This window comes from Anabrus simplex, chromosome 1 (assembly GCF_040414725.1).
Source record: "Anabrus simplex isolate iqAnaSimp1 chromosome 1, ASM4041472v1, whole genome shotgun sequence".
Lineage (NCBI taxonomy): Eukaryota > Metazoa > Arthropoda > Insecta > Orthoptera > Tettigoniidae > Anabrus > Anabrus simplex.
The window spans coordinates 303,555,254-303,576,945 of NC_090265.1; the positions used below are offsets into that span (position 1 = coordinate 303,555,254).

The 21,692-nt window shown below is 42.7% G+C and overlaps 1 protein-coding gene across 2 annotated transcripts in view; it reads right to left on the reverse strand.

Moving 5' to 3' along the window:
* The window catches only part of LOC136865293 (lamin-C), a 280,216-nt gene extending 275,203 nt beyond the window's left edge, over window positions 1–5,013 (reverse strand). For both annotated transcript variants that reach the window (XM_067142399.2, XM_067142400.2), the window contains exon 1: window positions 4,521–5,013. In XM_067142399.2, coding sequence (XP_066998500.1) covers window positions 4,521–4,933 — 413 coding nt within the window. In that variant the 5' untranslated portion in view covers window positions 4,934–5,013. The remainder of the gene's footprint in view (window positions 1–4,520) is intronic.
* Between the last annotated feature and the right edge of the window lie 16,679 nt (window positions 5,014–21,692).

The following is a 21,692-nucleotide window of genomic DNA, read 5'->3' on the forward strand; positions in this document are numbered from 1 at the left end:
AATGCAAAGAAGCCAACAGGGGTGATGACATATCTGTTATTTTAGCACTAACAGTTCCTTGTTACGTTTTCTCACAAATCTTGAGTTAAAATATTTAAATCTTTATTTAGCAGGAATCATAGTTTTACTATCCCATTTAGGGAGTTTTGCTTACATCCAAGCAAATTACTCGCCGACAAATTCTAATAAAATAAATTCAAAAGTATTTTATAATCACCCCTTAAATACTACTCCATGAGATAAAGCCATATATTCTTTCCAGACATTGTCTCGCCTAGAAGTAGCCTCTAAACGCACGGCCAACTCATTCCTGGTAGCCAACGTTTCGCCCCAGTGTACTAAGTTGGGCTCATCAGTTGGTATATAGCACACCCACCAAGATGCAGGGCTAGTGCATACCGTGGAGGCCACTGCGTAGGCTATTTGGAGCCACCAGCAGTTCCAATGCACTATGAGAGACTGTCCCATTACCAAAAACTGATGCCTGCCTGGCCATCAGATGATATAGATGTTGATTCCCATAGGGAACCTCAAATATTTGTGCCGAATGAGTAAATTTATAATACCAATATAAATGGTCCATTATTGGACATTACAAATTTTCCAGCTAACTCACTCCTGGTTGCCAGCGTTTCGCCCCAGTATGCTGTCGAGCTCATCAGTTGGTAAACAGCACACCCACCAAGACGGTATACACCAGCCATGTGTCTAGCCCGAGCAGAATAAAAGCAAAAAGAAATAGAACACTTAAAGGAAATAATGTGGAATATAGTGTACCTCTAGCTTTGTTATTAGGAAACAGGATTTAAGCAAATCTTACTTGGAATTCCCTTTAGAGGAGAGATGTAGTCATTGCGATATCCAGGAACCCATCATCCTACCTCCAGAAATACATTTACTTTTATTAAAAAAATAGAGGCCTGAGGCCGTGCACCCAAATCTGTAATTCAGCTTTCCATCACTAGCCCACATATTATGCGCTGTTATCACCATGGTAACCAGTGCAGACTAGAGGCCTGAGGCCACGCCGCTCTGACCTGGGGGCGTCCCCCTTTGCTTGTCACCATATCACTGGTCTTGTCCAGGCCCTATCCTAACCGTCCACCCAGCAAGAAACTCGTCCAGGCCCTCTCCTAACTGTTCACACGGCAAGAAACTTGTCCAGGCCCTTCCCTAACCAGTTCAGACCAATGGTGTTTCACAGGAAACTAGACTAAGGCCAATTTGCTTGTCCCCATATCGCTGGTCTTGTCCAGACCTTATCCTAACCGTACACATGGCAAGAAACTTGTCCAGGCCCTACCCTAACCATCCGCACAGCAAGAAAAAAAGGTAGAAATTCAGTAAGACTTACATTACTTTTATAGCATAATAAGGATGTAATATGTTGGAAATCTTTAGTGGAATACCGGTAGGTTGATGGTATGTAATACAAATAGTTTTTATTGCATTGTCTGCACCTGGCACAAGATGAATATTTTAAATTATTGCAGATCTCAAATTTGATGTTGCTGTGAACATGTTGTATAAGCGAGTTTCAATGTTAGGCCTATTAATTGATGGAATGATTATCTCAATACTTGCTCCCTCGTCACAAGACTATCGCCACACACACGTACACACAGAAAGACTGTCCTTTGTTTTTACTTCTCGCGGAGGATGTTGGGCGGTTTTCAAGGCTGCCAATCTCTCTACTTAGGAACTAAGGGGTAGTGTATGTGGTGATTATTGTTTTAGTAGGAACTAAGGAGAAAAGTGAATTAAAAGGTTTTTTTCGGCAAAAGTTCAGAACACCTTACATTTTCCAGCGCTACGCATCCAGGCGCGATTGCACTGTCATTTGTTTCTCTCTCGCTCGCTTCTCGCGAAGAACTTGATCGTGCGGTGGACAGAGCTGCCAACTGTTCATATAAAGAACTAGTCCTAGTGCAGCGGCGCTACTTTTATTTACGAATCTCGTGACAAAGCCATTGGTCTGGATTGGTTAGGCCATTGGCCTGGACGAAGCAACGGGGGTCTGGGGGCGTAAGCCCCCAGGTTAGAAGCCGCGAAGCGACCCTAGGCCTCTAATATCCCGCATGACAAAGCCATTGGTCTGGATTGGTTAGACCATTGGTCAGTGGCAAAGCCATTGGTCTGGATTGGTTAGACCATTGGTCAGTGGCAAAGCCATTGGTCTGGATGAAGCAAAGGGGGTCTGGGGGCGTAAGCCTCCAGGTTAGAAGCCGCGAAGCGGCCTCAGGCCTCTAGTATCCCGCGTGACAAAGCCATTGGTCTGGATTGGTTAGACCATTGGTCAGTGACAAAGCCATTGGTCTGGATTGGTTAGACCATTGGTCGTGACAAAGCCATTGGTCTGGATCAAGCAAAGGGGGTCTGGGGGCGTAAGCCCCCAGGTTAGAAGCCGCGAAGCGGCCCTAGGCCTCTAGTGTCCCGCGTGACACCTCCATTGGTCTGGGCAGTTGTGTATTTCTTGTGCGCGGCTTGGTAACGGAATTCACTTACTTCATTGCTAGGAGTGACGTCATATCCCGTAGCGTCTCACCCAATGGAAATGCTGGTACGTAGTTAGGCGATGGACTATGGCGCGTGATAACTTCTATTAGGTTATAAAAGCAAAATTATTTCTTGTCGATGGCGGGTGGGTTCTTAACTGTCGCAGTGAACACATCGCTCCTCCACAAGGTATTCCGGCAAAAGTTCAGAACACCTTACATTTTCGAGCGCTACGCATCCAGGCGCGATTGCACTGTCATTTGTTTCTCTCCAGCTCACTTCTCGCGAAGGACTTGATCGTGCGGTGGACAGAGCTGCCAACTGTTCATATAAAGAACTAGTCTAATGCAGCGGCGCTGCTTTTATTTACGAATCTCGTGACAAAGCCATTGGTCTGGATTGGTTAGACCATTGGTCAGTGACAAAGCCATTGGTCTGGATCAAGCAAAGGGGGTCTGGGGGCATAAGCCCCCAGGTTAGAAGCCGCGAAGCGGCCTTAGGCCTCAATGATCAAGCAAAGGGGGTCTGTGGGCGTAAGCCCCCAGATTAGAAGCCGCGAAGCGGCCTTAGGCCTCTAGTATCCCGCGTGACAAAGCCATTGGTCTGGATTGGTTAGACCCTTGGTTAGTGACAAAGCCATTGGTCTGGATTGGTTAGACCCTTGGTCAGTGACAAAGCCATTGGTCTGGATTGGTTAGACCATTGGTCAGTGACAAAGCCATTGGTCTGGACTGGTTAGACCATTGGTCTGGATGAAGCAAAGGGGGTCTGGGGGCGTAAGCCCCCAGGTTAGAAGCCGCGAAGCCGCCCTAGGCCTCTAGTATCCCGCGTGACAAAGCCATTTGTCTGGATTGGTTAGACCCTTGGTCAGTGACAAAGCCATTGGGCCTGGGGGCATCCAGGTTAGAAGCCGCGAAGCGGTCCTAGGCCTGTAGTATCACGTGTGACACCTCCATTGGTCTGGGCAGTTGTGTATTTCTTCTGCGCGGGTTGGTAACGGAATTCACTTACTTCATTGCTAGGAGTGACGTCATATCCCATAGCGTCTCACCCAATGGAAATGCTGGTACGTAGTTAGGCGATAGACTATGGCGCGTGATAACTTCTATTAGGTTATAAAAGCAAAATTATTTCTGGGGGATGGTGGGTGGGTTCTTAACTGTCGCAGTGAACACATCGCTCCTCCACAAGGTATTCCACTTACGATTTCCAACATATTTCATCCTTATCATGCTATAAAAGTAATGTAAGTCTTACTGAATTTCTACCCTCAAAAGTAAACATATGAGCTGACTACAACTTGACCCCAGCTTGCAAGATGGAAAGATATTGCAAAAGAAACCAAACGTTTGTGTATATCATTAAGCATGTTACCATTACCACAAAGTCACTACAATTACATAATACAAACACCAATCCGGCAGTGAAAGAACTTCTATACACAGCACATGTGGATGTCATACATCCTTGGATGTTAACTGTCATAACTTCTGCAGCTCCTCCCCCCTCCCAAAGTACATCCCATTTCTTCCTGTGGCAGAGATTTAAAAGAATATCTGGTTTACATGTTCTCTTATTTTGACTAAGATTACTTACTCGGGACTTCATACGGACCTGTATGTCAAATATGACATTCCTACATTGAGTGGATCATCACTGACACTAACAATATGTATTTCAAATGAATGATGTGATGCGCGATTAGGATAGTAAATAAGTTTACCTGCAATTCTAGTATTTAGTCCTATAACAATAATAATTTGAACTAGGAAAAATTTACATTCACTAGAAAATATTTTCTAGTACATGGTCAACAAAACAGCAAACTATTTATAAGCAATTGCATTATTGCTCCTTTTAATTCCACATTTACTAGACAATAAGAACATCCAATACCGTCTAAAAATAGAGAAGCTTATTTGAAAGGTTCAAAGGATATTCTGATTAACCGGAAATATGCTTCATACATAAGTAACCTAACCTACAAACAAAAGGAACTTAACACAAAATGTTTCAGAACTTACTTTATTCGCATGGCTTCATTATCCTCCCACAAACGTTTGCTATCAATCTCTAACTTGGCTTTCTCCTTCGCTGTTTCATCCAACAATCGTCTGGCATCGGCTAGTTCATTTTCATACATTCCTTTCAAACTTGTCACTTCCCGGGTTATGGTTTCTTGAGTTGTTTGAACTTCACGTCGAAGGGTGCTGTTTTCAGACTCCAACTGTCTAACCCGATCGATGTAACATGCTAAACGATCATTCAGATTTTGAAGTTCCTGCTTCTCCTGAAGCCGGCTAAATCGAGTTGGACTCAATGGACTCCCAGGCCTTCCTGAAGACCCAGCTTGAGGAGTAGAAGATGCCTGTGGACTAGACATACTTGTTGACGAGGATATAGTTGTGCTTGTTTTCTTGGTCTGCCTTGTAGTCATTTTCCTGGCGAAGTCCTCACAGAAATCTTAGAACACACAAAACTATTACGGCAACCAAACTACCTCACACATCCACGCCAAAATGGCTAATGTTCAGGCGCGGCTGGCACAATTTCCGATACAACGCTTTCTCCCACGTGATCAATGACGTCACTAACAACAAATGCAAGAAACGCGCATAACAGTCACGGAAGTGATTCAAAATAAAATAACACAACGATGATCTTAAATTTTGATTGGGAGCAACATCATTCATGAATTAACAATATTTTGCGCTTTCATCTTGATCCTTTCTACATCAAGAAAGAATAAACCAACCTACGTCCGTAAAGTTATTTTCAAACAATGGACCGTGTTGCAGGATGAAAAATAATCTGAATATGCTTTCGCAACGTTACTAATTCCCTACATCGCACCAATTAAGGATTTCAATTCTTTTAATCAAGTTTTCATGTTAAATATTTTGTCCATAATCCAGTATAGAACAGTGTTCTGGTTCAAACATGCGGAAAATATACTTTTAAACCAAACTGCTAGCGGCAGAGCAGTTCCGAAGGCCAAGTTTCAAATATATACAGTGAAACAATATGTACGATAATTAAAAATGAAAATCCACAGCTTATTTCCAGTCATTCGACCGGGACAGGAAAGGAATGAATGAAGCCCTCATCTAGAGGCGAAGCCCAACCCTGTCGCACTCCTCTGGAGCAATGATTAATGAATGGCAGATGAAATGACATGATATTGGAATGAATTATGACAGGGAAAACCGGAGTACCCGGAGAAAACCCTGTCCCGCCTCCGCTCTGTCCAGCACAAATCTCACATGGAGTGACTGGGATTTGAATCACGGAATCCAGTGGTGAGAGGCCGCCTGGGCCACAGAGGCTTATATGTACGATAATGAAGCAGTAGAAATATTTTGACATAGCAAAACTTCAATCAAAGGTAACAGGTACGGTACTGCACTTAGCCTATAGGCCTATAGCACATTTAAATAGGTTTTCTTCTATTACGACGTCCGACTCGTTGGCTGAATGGTCAGCGTACTGGCCTTCGGTTCAGAGGAACCCGGGTTCGATTCCCGGCCTGGTCGGGGATTTTAACCTTCATTGGTTACTTCCAGCGGCTCGGGGGCTGGGTGTTGGTGCTGTCCCCAACATCCCTGTACTCACACACCACACATAGCACTATCCTCCACCACAATAACACGCAGTTACCTACACATGGCAGATGCCGCCCACCCTCATCGGAGGGTCTGCCTTACAAGAGATGCACCCGGCTGGAAATAGCCACACGAAATTATTATTAATCTATTTCTGCAAAAGTCAGGAAATTTAAACAAATGTGTACCGGGATGTACACCCCCACCGCCGCGCATTTAAATCTAGCGCAAAATAACTTCTCTAGTGGAGAAATCGTGAAGTTGAAACTAGACCAACTTATAAATTTACTCAGAAGATGTCACCTCAGAAATTTGATGTAATTTTCTTATTGGGAAGTTTCCTGCTCTGACTGTATTTCTACTTGTTTTGTTCGCCATTCATCAAGAAGTTTGGACTTTCTTCCATAGATGTCCCTACAAAAACCCTGATCATGCACCCTGGTGTGAAGTGAAAGAACTTTTGATTTAAATAAGTTTTGTATTCATAAGTTTTGTTTACTAAATTATGTTCATTTATTTTTGGGTTGGCAATATTTATCTTTTCTTTCCGCCAGTTTTGAATTCAACCAATCAATTATTTCTGTAATTCATTTTCTACCAATCACAGTCTTCTTCTTCGATTTTGAGTGCAACTTTGAAAGTACTCAATAAACACGAGAGGGTGTGGCTAGTTTAATCCTGAATGGTCTCGAACTTTCCCCGAGGGTTTATAAACTGCGGATTTTCACGTCTCTTGGCCAATTGATCGCCATCTTACTAGTGTGTGTGTCAAAGCAGGAGGTGGCCGGCCTCTTTCTTCAGTCAACAGTACATCGACAAGGTAATGGCCACATTACATCTTTCTTTCTTCCTACCTCCGCAGTTCAACCCGAGGGAAAGGTTCGAATCTTTAACTATGTAACCAATTTTTCTAAACTGTAAATCTTATTTGGGCTAATGTAAAAACTTCACAAAATCTTTAACTGTAAATCGGGGATAGAGAGTGATGTACCCTCTCGAGCTCCCCTTCATATTGGTTTGAGGTGACTACGTTTTGTAACTGGTTTTCTTCCTTTCCGTAATGTCTTAATTTATTCTTATACGAGTCACCTCCATAGTTTGGAAATAGCCCCTGTTTTATCGACCTAGTGCCCTTTAGGTTTTAAGTGTTCAAATCTAGGAGTGAAAGTATTCGCCTCCATTCATTTTGTGTTCGGGCCATTTATTTAGCCATTATTCTTGTTCCATGAAGGCCCAGTAGGTTGGGTATTAAATACCCCTGTGTAATCCAGAAATTGTAAGTTGATGTTGCCTTGAGTAGGCTTGGAAAACTGAGAGCCTGTTAGCTCTTTTATAAAGTCTTTGTAAGATTAATGAATGCCTCTTGAAGGCTAGGTGTTGTAATTTCGGGGAGCAAGTGCTCCGTGAATTAGGGGATTTCTGCCCTTTGAACAAATTGGTGGTCGTCTGTAAATTTGAGCTGGGAGCTCAAAAATTGTAAAACTAGGGGCTTGAAGCCCAAGAGTGTTAAAGTTCTGAAATCTTGGATTTTCTAAGCCTTGTTTCCAAATTTCTACCTTGTACCTGAAATGTCATTGTTACCTCACTAAGTGAAAATTTGTTAAGTGTTTTTTTTTCAAAAATATAACCTTCAGTTTACGTTTTAAATTCAATTCTTGACATTGTAGTTAGACCCATTCACCCTAGCACCTTCTTCCACCTTTGCGTTCCACGATAAACCCCGGAACAAGTGGTAGCAGAGCGTGGTTGAATGGGTCTCAATGAAGCCCATTTTGACGGCCAAACATTGGATTCAATTTGTATTCTAACATTTTTCTCAGTCGCTGGAATGTTTTTTTCTATTTTCTAAATTTGTAAACTTCTGTCGTCATGACCGGCCCTCACGAAGTCCTCCATCCCGGCTACTTGCGCAAGGAGGAATTAATTTACGAATTACTTATTAGAAATGTTCAATCTGGAGGCACGCTTGCGGCAGATACCACCAAGCTTAAGGAATCCCTTGAATTACCAATTAGTATCCCAACTTTGGGAGAGAATGATATTGATGAGGCTCTATCCACTATCACGGACAACACCACCGAGCTAGCTTCTGTAGTAAGTTTTTTTGAAGTGAGTGATCCATCTCCTAACCAACTTAAAAGAGTACAGGCTAGATTGTTTCACTTGTACAATAGAGTTAGGGACCTATTGTCTCTTAAATTAAAAGAAGACCATGCTAAGATGCTAGTAACCTGGTTGAACACCTTTCTGAAATATCTAATAAAGTTCTTCAATTGTTGACTGGGGCAGCTACTACAAAAACCGACCAAGCCACTGTCGTAAACATAGTAAGTGAGGAGGATTCTTCCAAGAATATAGAAAGCAGGAAATCTGTAGCTACTCAACAAAATTTTGCCCCATTGGAAACCGAGTCGGATCGTCGTATATCCATTCCACCATTCTTTTTAAATAATGCTGTCTCTGAAGCTTCTTCACCCCCTAGGCCTTTACCTATTATGTCACCCGGGTTCAGTAGATTGCCTCATCCTTTGGCTATGTTGCTTAGGAGAATTTCTAAGTTTTCCATTAATTCTACTAATGATGTCATTTCATTTTTAAGGCTTTTAGTTGAATTCCAAGATCACGCTCTAGTGTTTTATCTCTCTCCTTCTCAAATCCTTAAAATTATTTACCCTTACTCCATAGGTGTCCTCTCGGACAAAATAGTCAGAGCCATACCTGAACAATCTTCTATAGAAGACTTCCACGCCCACGCACATCTGTTGGCTAACCTCATTCCGGCCAGAGCAATGTCATCATTAATTCAAAGGTACTATTACAGAGTACAGCGCCTGGATGAAAATCTCGCCGACTTCATCCAGGACATTAAGTTTTATACAAGGGTTTTTGCCCTTCAGTTCCCAGAAGATCAAATTGTTCAGACCACTGTGGAAGCCATCCCCCTACCCTATAGGTCATATCTGTGTTTTGCGTCGCGTCCTCAAACCTTTGCTGAATTAGAGGCTATGGCGGTCTCATCTGAAGGAGTGCGGTATGCTGACACCTTAAGAGTCACTAAGGAGCCCCTCTGTCTTCGAGTAACTTTCGGCCTCAACCTCTCCGTACTTTCACCACCCGCAGATGCTATGCTTGTGGGTCTATAGATCATCTGAGTAACAAGTCCCCAGTAGTAAAATCGAGTTGGACAAAGAATGGAGCAGGGACATCACAAGGATGCATTAAATGTGACTCGTTTTCGCATATTGCCAAGAATTGCCCTAACGCCAATAGCACCCCCTCCTGTTTAACTTCTGGTGCAACCTCCGCGACTTCTAATATTAGGAAATGACTAGTGTCATCGGCTGAGTCGGCGTGTTCATATTTTCCAGGCTCATCCCCTGTTAAACCCACCGAAGGCTCTGAACAGGGTAGAAGTTCTTCCAAGCCCGCATTTGAATGCCCTAAAGAATGCCTCAGAATTGCAGCCGAGGCCCCCGCACTTGTACCTTTTCTGAAAGTGGAATTGAATAGGAGCCCGTTACCGCCCTATTAGACTCAGGGAGTGTTTGTTCTATTATTTCGGCTGACTGGTATTCTAAATTAAAGACTGTTTGTAAATTTTCTGATTATTGTTCGTCTTCGGTTCAATGCGTTTCGTCTAACTTCTCTCCATTAAAAATTTTAGGTTTCATCTTTCCAAAAATTCGGATTTCTAAATTTACTTGAAAAATTAAATTATTTGTGGCTAAGCGCTTGTCTTGCCCCATAATATAAGGAGCAGACTTCATGTCTTCTACTGGTCTAGTGCTCGACATTCAGAGCAAGTCGAGCACTTTCAAAGTTGCTAATAATCGTAAAATTCCTTTGCTCAATTGTAATTCTGTGCCATCTTCATCTGTTTCGCCTACCCAGGATGAGATGTTGTTAGACCATAGACATCTACCCGAGGAGCAGACTGATAGTATTCGTAAGTTGTGTCAGTCGTTTCCGGATGTATTTTCCGATAATCTTGGTGTTACAGACCTTATTGAATACAAGATTGAGGTTACTGATTCGATCCCGGTTAGATTTCCACCTTATAGGCTATCTCCTCCTAAAATGAAGGCTCTTAAAGAGATCATCGACCAGATGTTAAAAGATGGCATTATTCGACCTTCCGAGTCGGCGTATTCATCGCCCATTTTTCTGGTTCCGAAACCCCAAGGTGGCTTCAGGCCTGTGATTGGCTATAGGGCTTTAAATCGGAAGGTGGTGTTACAATCTGTGCCTCTTCCCGGTCTTCACTCTTGTTTTTCATGGTTCCGGAAAGCTAAGTTCTTCATCATCTTAGACCTTAATCCGGCGTACAATCAGATCTTTCTAGCCGAAGAATCAAAATATCTAACAGCTTTTGCCACGGATTGGAACTTGTATGAGTACAACGGCGTGCCTTTGGGGCTCCCCACGGGGGCAACTGTGCTCACGAGATTGTTAGATAGGGTCTTCTCTGGCATCAAATTCGAATACTTGTACCGTTATCTTCATGATGTCGTCGTATTTTCTGAGACCTTCGAAGAACACCTTGATCATCTAAAAGAGGTCCTCAATCGCCTTCGTAAGGCAGAGTTGACTGTGAAGTTATCTAAGGTAGCTTTCCTAAGCCTTCCATGCCATTCCTAGGGCATATTGTGTTGCCCGATGCCGTTTCGATCGATTAGTCTAGGACACAGGCCATCGTGATTTCAAACCACCTAAGGACATCAAAGGTATTGCCAGATTCATAGGCATGGTGAATTTTTCAGGAAATTTATTCCTATCTTCGCTAACAGAGCGGCGCCCTTGAACTTACTTCGTAGGAAAGGCGTCAAATTTGAGTGGGAGCCGTCTCAACAAGCCGCTTTCGAAAATCTGAAATTAGCCCTTTGTAATGCCCCTCTCCTTGCTATGCCTCATTTCTTGAAAAAATCCATCGTTCAAACCGACGCCTCGTAGTCGGCGGTGGCTGCTGTGCTTCTTCAAGAAACTGAACTCGGAAGGCGACCCATCGCCTATGCATCGAGGACTTTATCGGCTCAAGAAGACAAATATTCCATCTATGAACTTGAGGGTTTGGCAGTCTTATTTGCATTAGAGAAGTTCCGCCTCTATCTGCAACACGTCAAGTTCGACCTGGAAACAGATAACCAAGCCTTAAGTTGGGTATTAGCCAGGCCGCGTCGTACTGGTCGTATATCCCGATGGGCCATCAGAATTTCTACCTTCCAGTTTGATGTTAGGCACATCAGAAGATCTGAAAATGTTGTTGCGGATGGACTAAGCCTCATGTTTGCTAATGATTTGGAGACCCCCGAATTGGAAGATAGTTCCTTTCTTCCCGCGCCCATACCTTCGGGCATTAATGCCATTCTAACTGATGCCCCCATGTTGTTCAGGGATATTGAAAAATATCGACGTGAAGAACCTGTGCTGGCTCCTATTATGGAAACCCTTCCTTCTTGGGAACATGTTGTCCCTTATGTGTTGAGGAACGGGGTTTTGTGTTGTCCGTCGATGCACGACCAAAAGATGAAAGTAGTGGTTCCAGCCGTGCTTGTACCTATGATCTTCAAGTACTACCATGAGACCCCATTAGGGGGGCATTTAGGCATCTTCAAAACTCGAGAAAAGATCCGAGAGAAGTTTATTTGGAAAGGTATGGACGGCAAAATTCGAGAATTGGTAAAAGCTTGTAAATCTTGCTTGCTTAGTAAGCCCACCTTGTCCACTAAGCTAGGTCTATTATCTTCTCATCAAGCGTCGCGCCCCATGGAACGCCTCTATATAGACTACGTTGGACCCTTCCTCCAATCAAAGGGGAACGCCAACAAATACATTCTTGTGTGTGTAGATGGTTTCACTAGGTTTTCCTGGTTATTTCCGACTAAGCTGGCTACCGCTCAGTCCACCATTTCTTGTTGAAATACAATTTTCGCTTCCTTTGGACCGTGTCAATTTATAGTTTCTGATAATGCTAAGGCATTTACATCCAACCTCTTCCGTAAATTTTGTTTTGATCTGTCTATATCAGATGTACCCGGTAACTACTTCGGCGTATTATCCTCAAACATCTCTGGCTGAGCGGGTCAATTGTAATCTGAGATCGGCTCTCATTGCATATCATCATGATGATCATTCCAGGTGGGATACATCCCTGCATTGGTTGGTCTTTGCTTTGAATTCGGCAGTTCATGAATCTCATAAGTTCACTCCAGCTTCCTTGATGGCAAAATTTGTGCCTAACACGCCGCCCTCTAACCTTTGGTCCCTTAATGATATTCTACCAGAGACAATAGATCCCGATAACATTAGAGATCTATGAAAGAAAGATAAGCACAACCTGAAAGTTTCTCATGAAAAGGTTGTGGACGGAGGCCCACCAATTTAAAAGTCGGTGATCAAGTCATGGTTAGGAATTTTGTTCCGGCGGGCAAGCTTGCCCCCAGATTTCATGGGCCGTGCATCATATTGGATTTCCTGACTCCTGTTACATTAGTAGTGAGCAATCTAGCCACGGAGAGGATCTTTAAGGTTCACCCATCTCAGGTGAAACCTGTGTAATGTCATTGTTAACTTAGCCATCAACGTTTAGCAGCAGTTTGAAGGTTATATTTTTTATAAAATAATCTCTCGAGGCCTTCTGCCCCGATTACCGTATTATATTCTGTATATCGTCTGTATGTACGATCTTCCCCTCTGGTTTTCCTGCTGTCTATTCCCTTGTGGCCATTACCAAGCCACCGTCTCCTGCATATCCACACTATTGGCTGTAAAGTACTTCCCACGCCGCCTGCCTCTCAGCACCTCCGCTAAAGATCGTACTCTCTAGTCTGCAACAACACTTCTCTGTCGCCGAGATCTTATTGTTTCAATGCCCCCTCAGCCATCAGCCGCCGTGCAGCAACATCCGGCGAGATAAACTAGAACGAGATAAGGGCCCACTTCGCTCCGGTGCAGGCTCCCTATGAACGGCGCGCCGGGGTCCATCTTCCCGGCAAAGCCTGAAGTGCGGCAACCCTACCGCCAACTCATCTGGGGACTGTATATACATCTAATCTGCGGTGTCCATTACCTCGACTACCCCTCTCATAGTAGCGGGAGAGGCGCATCTGAGGGTACTTGAGACGTCCGGGCGACCTCGCCTGGATACCGGCAGCGGCGGCAGGACTTGCCGTCAAATTTATCAACATGTATTTCCTATTCTACTACAACAAAGGCACTAAAGCTGGAGTTACAACTACCTTATACCTATCAACTTCAAAAAATTTCGAAAATTTTCTTCAACAGGAAATATTTTTTCAAAATATTTTTTTCAAAACTCTTCTGTGTCACCCATAGGAAGGACATTTGGGGAAAGGTCTGTACCTGAAGGTACACCCCAACGCAGCGCATTTAAATCTAGAGCCAAATAACTCCTCTAGTGGAGAAACCGTGAAGTTTAAACTAGACCAACTTATAAATTTACTCACCGAGCTCGATAGCTGCAGTCGCTTAAGTGCGACCAGTATCCAGTATTCGGGAGATAGTAGGTTCGAACCCCACTGTCGGCAGCCCTGCAAATGGTTTTCCGTGGTTTCCCATTTTCACACCAGGCAAATGCTGGGGCTGTACCTTAATTAAGGCCACGGCCACTTCCTCCCCACTCCTAGCCCTTTCCTGTCCCATCGTCGCCATAAGACCTATCTGTGTCGGTGCGACGTAAAGCAACTAGAAAAAAAAATTACTCAGAAGATGTCACCTCAGAAATTTGATGTAATTTTCTTATTGGGAAGTTTCCTGCTCTGACTGTATTTCTACTTGATTTGTTCGCCCTTCATCAAGAAGTTGGGACTTTCTTCCATAGATGTCCCTACAAAAACCCTGATCATGCATCCTGGTGTGAAGTGAAAGATCTTTTGATTTAAAGAATTTTGTATTCATAAGTTTTTTACTAATTGATGTTCATTTATTTTTGGGTTGGCGATATTTATCTTTTCTTTGAATTCAACCAATCAATTATTTCTGTAATTCATTTTCTACCAATCACAGTCTTCTTCTTCGATTTTGAGTGTAACTTAAAAAGTACCCAATAAACACGAGAGGGTGTGGCTAGTTTAATCATGAATGGTCTCGAACTTTCCCCGAGGGTTTATAAACTGCGGATTTTCATGTCTCTTGTCCAATTGATCGCCATCTTACTAGTGTGTGTGTCAAAGCAGGAGGTGGGCGGCCTCTTTCTTCAGTCAGCAGTACATCGACAAGGTAATGGCCACATTACATCTTTCTTCCTTCCTACCTCCGCAGTTTAACCCGAGGGAAAGGTTCGAATCTTTAACTATGTAACCAACTTTTCTAAACTGTAAATCTTCTTTGGGCTAATATAAAAACTTCACAAAATCTTTAACCGTAAATCGGGGATAGAGAGTGATGTACCCTCTCGAGCTCCCCTTCATATTGGTTTGAGGTGACTACGTTTTGTAACTGGTTTTCTTCCTTTCCGTAACGTCTTAATTTATTCTTATACAAGTCACCTCCACATTTTGGAAATAGCCCCTGTTTTATCGGCCGAGTGCCCTTTAGGTTTTAAGTGTTCATATCTAGGAGTGCAAGTATTCGCCTCATTCATTTTGTGTTCGGGCCATTTATTTAGCCATTATTCTTGTTCCATGAAGGCCCAGCAGGTTGGGTATTAAATACCTCTGTGTAATCCAGAAATTGTAAGTTGATGTTGCTTTGAGTAAGCGTGGAAAACTGAGAGCCTGTTAGCTCTTTTATAAAGTCTTTGTAAGATTAATGAATGCCTCTTGAAGGCTAGGTGTTGTAATTTCGGGGAGCAAGTGCTCCGTGAATTAGGGGATTTCTGCCCTTTGAACAAAATGGTGGTCGTCTGTAAATTTGAGCTGGGAGCTCAAAAATTGTAAAACTAGGGGCTTGAAGCCCAAGAGTGTTTTCTGAAATCTTGGATTTTCTAAGTCTTGTTTCCAAATTTCTACCGTGTGCCTGAAATGTTATTGTTATCTCACTAAGTGAAAATTTGTTAAGTTGTTGTTTTTCAAAAATATAACCTTCAGTTTACGTTTTAAATTCAATTCTTGACATTGTAGTTAGACCCATTCATCCGGGCATCTTCTTCCACCTCTGCGCTCCACGATAAACCCCGGAACAATATGTAAATACATGCCGGTATTTTAATACAACTAGCTGTTGCTCTCGTCACTGATGACATTATTTGGTAATTGTACCACTAATCTCATCTAGCGAAAACGAACTGTGGCGGAAGACACAGGCCACACCTCAACCAGGACAAAAACTAACAACAATAGTCAATTGTTATTGTTGATAACTATATTTTGGAGCCCGACCAGTGGTGGGTCCAGACCACATTACAGGGGGAGCGGGAAGGGTAATATGCCATTCCATTCACAAGCTTGTTCACTTGTCTTTGAAAAATCGAAATAATTTTGCACAATATGAATTTCAGAACATGTACCGTAGTTGATTTGCCTGGTGATTTCCCACAAAAGGGTAGCGTTACAAAAATGTTCCCGGGAAGATTTGGGAGAAAGGAGACGAGCTGCTCGACTAAGTGGTATGTTCCGAGCAGTCAGTGGAGAGATGGCGTGGAATGGCATCAGTAGACGAATAAGTTTGAGTTGAGTCTTAAAAAGAACACAATATGAAGATAAAGATAAAGTTGGAATTCAAGAGGACAAATTGCGGAAAATATTAATTCATAGGAATGGGAGTTAGGGACTGGAAGAACTTAGCAAGGGAGATGTTCAATAAATTTCCAATTATCCTACTTTGCAATCATTTAAGAAAAGGCTAGGAAAATAAAAGATGGGGAATCCACCACCTATGGGACTGTCCTAAATGCAGATCAGTAGTTATTGATGTTTCTAGTAGGCAATTTTTCTCAATATGAATACCGAAGTAGCAGTTTCTCTTTTACCGGGCGAGTTGGTCATTGGTCTGTGTCGGATCGACGTAAAGGAAATAGTATACAAAAGGTTTCTCTTTTATCTACATGTATATAACGTAACATACAATGTTAATTCATCGGCATAACTTCCGGAAGAAGCTCCATGTCACTAACTGGTTTAACACCTTAAGTGCCACATATGCAGTAAAAAATAAATCCATCCAGGCCATTCTTTTTTTCTTACTATAGAGTATAAAATATTGCATCTCATTACAGAAATGCACCTTTTAGTCATCTTGGGCCAAAATTGTAGTCGTAACATTGTGTTGAAATTGTGGTGACACGTTGGTCTCACGTGGCCACTGACACTACCTTCCGGCTGTATAGGCCGCGTGAGACCAATGTGTCACCACGTACTCTAGCACAGTTCTCACCTTCTTGACACGCTGGTATACATCTGTCTCATTAGCTCATGAACTACTAAAGAATAAAACTCATATCTTTGGAACATTTAAATCTAATCGGGAGTATAATCCAACCGATGTTGCTAAAAGGAAGTTAGCAAGAGGAGAGACAAGAGCCCGTGAGAGTAACACTGGTGTGGTTGTTCAGAAATGGCATGATAAAAGAGGCGTGTTAATTTTGACAACTAAACACACTGGTGAGATGGTCACTATTCAGAGGAGGGATGGTGAAGTGCAAAAACCACGGAGTGTTATAGAGTATAACACATGCAAACCGTACATTGATTTATCAGATCATAAAAAGAGTTATAGTAATTCCCTGAGACGGGAAGTAAAATGATACAGAAAAATAGCTATATAGATATTGATCAGCACAAGTACAGTAAATGCCATCTATATTTCCAATCAACTTGGAAATGAGAGTATATCTGGTACCCAGTTCAAAGAGGAAATTTTTGAACAGTTAACAGGTACCGGTATCAAAGATCTTCACATTCCCCCACAAGTAGCAAAGAAGCAGGTATTACCCCACCGACTGGAGAATGTAAGCCGGCAGGGAAGACGGATATGCAGTAAGTGTTATGAAGAGATCCATCGGGAATCAAGAAGGCAATATGCCATGAGAAAGACTGTACAGTCTAAGTTCAAATGACCAGCCTGTGAAAATTTCTTCTGTTTGGACTGTTTCTTCAAAGTGCACTAATTTGTAGTGTGATTGTGAAACACAGTTTGAATTATATTTCTTCAGAAAGTCTCATTTGTTATACTTTAAATTCATATGAAAAAACTGTACCAATTTGCGGTGTGATTGCGAATGAGACAAAGTTACAAATATTTTTTCTAGAAAGTTCATGTAATTTTTATGTCCTATGTTTTCAATTCGTCTATAAACCCTGATATGAGACAATGAACAATGAGTACACTATACAGTACAAGCTTTTGTTATTTGTACACATAACACGACCTGAAAACAAAAAATAATGTCGTCATAATTTATTTATTGTGGTTGATATATTACAGTGACGTACAGGCTACATTGTGCCACATCGGACTCGCAAATGAACAGGCCAAGAATAGATTCATGACGTACTGGCCACCTACTTTCATTTAACATACGTTTACATGTCAAGTGTGATGACAGTATGGCACCATGGGGTCGGAGACTTGGAGAGTGCGCGTGAGTCCACAGCGGACTCACGCGGCCCGACTGGCATTAAGCTCTGTGAGTCAACGTTGGTCTCACGTGGCACTCAAGGTGTTAAAAGATTCATGCAGATAAAATTTACTATTTTTTAATGTATACCGTAGTATTGTATCAGGAAATACCTACACGTACTTCTTGCTTGAAGAGCATGAGACGGACACAGGGCATGTAGGTGCGGGCAAATACAGTAGAGACAATACGCTACACGCTGCGAAATATCGAGGGACAACTATTAGAGCTCTCTCTCTCTCTCTCTCTCTCTAGCGGATTGGCCTGAGAACTACTGATTCTGTCATAAGAGCACGTGTGTTTGTGTGTGAAGTTTTTGGTGTTATTTATGCGTTTTCAGTGAGTTGACATAATTAAATAATAGCGTGTGTAATTCCTTGATATCTCCTCTCAACATGAGGGGAAAGGTATGTGCTGTGTTTGGCTGCAGTAACTATGAAGTAGAGAAGAATGCGCGGTCTTTCTTCCGTTTCCCTCTTGACAAGGAAATGTAAGTAATATTGTGTTTGCATATATATTCTTCCAGTTACAAAGAGATTTTTATAGTACTTCATAATCTTCTGACCTGCTCGACCCATATTTTAACTGTCTTAATATCTAATACCATTCTATTGTATAGTGCAGCAGATAACATTCAATACCGATGTATTGTTGTAGGTGTGATCTGTGGGTTTTATTTAAGTCAGGAAAATACATATGCACATGAGTGTGGCTGGTTGTGTTCCAAGTTACCCCATTTGGAATGCCGTAATGCGTTGTCAAGCACTGAAGAAAATATGGGTGATTTAAGAAATGTACATATTTTATTGAAACAATATGATGATGTAAATTTGCTTTACCCTAATGTAATGGTATTGTGGCAAGTATTGCTTATAGGGAAAGTCTGAATGTTTTTGAGGTTAAATTTATAGATTTTCTTTCTGTTGGTAGGTTTCAAGTTAAAAGGAAAATTGACCAGCTCTTAAATGTAAATTCATTGAGTAATATGTGTAAGGAATGTGCCGATATTTTTGTTGACAAGTGTTTTAATACACTGACTGACAGAGCAAATGCAACACCAAGAAGGAGTGGTCAGATCTTTATGCCAATTGCAGGGTAGACTGACGTCACTGAGGTATGCTCATGATGTGAAATGCGCCGCTGTGCTGCGCACGTAGCGAACGATAAATGGGACACGGCGTTGGCGAATGGCCCACTTCATAACGTGATTTCTCAGCCGACAGTCATTGTAGAACGTGTTGTCGTGTGCCACAGGACACGTGTATAGCTAAGAATGCCAGGCCGCCGTCAACGGAGGCATTTCCAGCAGACAGACGACTTTACGAGGGGTATGGTGATCGGGCTGAGAAGGGCAGGTTGGTCGCTTCGTCAAATCGCAGCCGATACCCATAGGGATGTGTCCACGGTGGCGAAGATGGTTGGCGCAGGGACATGTGGCACGTGCGAGGGGTCCAGACGCAGCCCGAATGACGTTAGCACGCGAGGATCGGCGCATCCGCCGCCAAGCGGTGGCAGCCCCGCACGCCACGTCAACCACCATTCTTCAGCATGTGCAAGACACCCTGGCTGTTCCAATATCGACCAGAACAATTTCCCGTCGATTGGTTGAAGGAGGCCTGCACTCCCGGCGTCCGCTCAGAAGACTACCATTGACTCCACAGCATAGACGTGCACGCCTGGCATGGTGCCGGGCTAGAGCGACTTGGATGAGGGAATGGCGGAACGTCGTGTTCTCCGATGAGTCACGCTTCTGTTCTGTCAGTGATAGTCACCGCAGACGAGTGTGGCGTCGGCGTGGAGAAAGGTCAAATCCGGCAGTAACTGTGGAGCGCCCTACCGCTAGACAACGCGGCATCATGGTTTGGGGCGCTATTGCGTATGATTCCACGTCACCTCTAGTGCGTATTCAAGGCACGTTAAATGCCCACCGCTACGTGCAGCATGTGCTGCGGTCGGTGGCACTCCCGTACCTTCAGGGGCTGCCCAATGCTCTGTTTCAGCAGGATAATGCCCGCCCACACACTGCTCGCATCTCCCAACAGGCTCTACGAGGTGTACAGATGCTTCCGTGGCCAGCGTACTCTCCGGATCTCTCACCAATCGAACACGTGTGGGATCTCATTGGACGCCGTTTGCAAACTCTGCCCCAGCCTCGTACGGACGACCAACTGTGGCAAATGGTTGACAGAGAATGGAGAACCATCCCTCAGGACACCATCCGCACTCTTATTGACTCTGTACCTCGACGTGTTTCTGCGTGCATCGCCGCTCGCGGTGGTCCTACATCCTACTGAGTCGATGCCGTGCGCATTGTGTAACCTGCATATCGGTTTGAAATAAACATCAATTATTCATCCGTGCCGTCTCTGTTTCTTCCCCAACTTTCATCCCTTTCGAACCACTCCTTCTTGGTGTTGCATTTGCTCTGTCAGTCAGTGTATGATGACACAATGCTTTTAAATGAGAATAAAGAAAAATCTAGCCGTGAACGTTCAGGCAGGAATTCTGAAGCTAAAAATGTAATGTATAAATGAAAGATCAAGCCCTTTCACATCAGTCCACTTCACATCTTGATTATATGTCTAATTTCAGTCTTTAAATAATAACCTGTTAAAAAATTCTTCATTCATTTATCCAGAATTGCTTTAGCAACGTTGAAGTTAATATCTTAGTAACACTTTCTTTTTAGACGTAATTTATTTATCCATTTCCGTATATACATTTCCACTGCTATTTCAATTTAGCGCGAATTTTCAGGTCAAGCCATTAGGAGCACTACTTGCGACTTGTCTCCCATTTTAACAAGGCTAAATCCGGAAGTATCGCGGACTGTCTCTACTGTATTTGGTGCAGTTACAGAAAATGAGAGGTTTGAACTTGAAATAATGTACATAATCCTTTTGAACTGTTCTTTTATTGAATGGAACCCAACTGCAACATCACCTCAGTACAGTAGAAGTAACTAAGTACAAGCAAGACCAACTATCAATCAATAAATACTGATCTGCATTTAGGGCAGTTGCCCAGGTGGTAGATTCCCAACTACAATAACATTAGACCGTAATCCAGGAAAAAGATGGCGGACATCGGTGGGCGATATGAGTGGTTGAGGGGAAGGTTATACATGTTTATTCCAAGTCACCTTAAGAAAAGATTACAAGTCGAAGTCATGAAATGCAACTCACTAAATCAAAATATGAATAATTAAGCATCAAAAGTAGCGTTATCACCCATTGTAAGTCTAAATGTAATTTCAGAGGGGAAAATATAAAAGGGAGAATTATTGTATCAACGTCAGGTTGAAACAGACGCAGAGTATAAAAATATTTCACATACGAAAATCCGGTCAACAAATAAGATATGTAGATGTCAACAAAGAACATTATTAACCTTACAGGAAATACTATGCAACACCACCATTAACCTCAGCCCATTATGTAAAACACGCAAAAAAATTCTCCAAGAAAATTTCAACCCTTCAAAATCCACCTTATCGTTGAGTAGGTACAAGCGATATTTATGTGATACACTTGACCATCTAAAGAACTCGTCACCTTAAAAATTACCAGAATTGATGGCAATTTCGTTGCTTCTGGATATGCTTTTTTAAGACCACTGGTATGCAAATATTGGTAGAGGTCATATGCATTATTTTTCACAAGGTCCGGCTTCGTGTAGAGGACAGACAGTTCACTTTTACTGTAAGTTTCAGGCAGTCATAATTTCGTCAATAGGCCTTCACTAACGAATGACAGGCACTGTTCGGGAACTCCTTCGCGAAATTGTTGAACTGGTCAATATCTATTAACTGAAGGAACTCCGACTTGTTAACATCAGAAAATCTATCTGATAGCTGCACGGATATGATGTCGATTATTTCCAAATACAATCGGAGATACGATGTTTTCTTACTTTCTATAAAATCAATTCTCTGGCGCTTTTGAGGGTAACCTTGCCTCCCTTCATTGTCTTGCAACTTTGACCACATACTGTAGTTTCAAAACTATTTCTGGTTGTCTGCA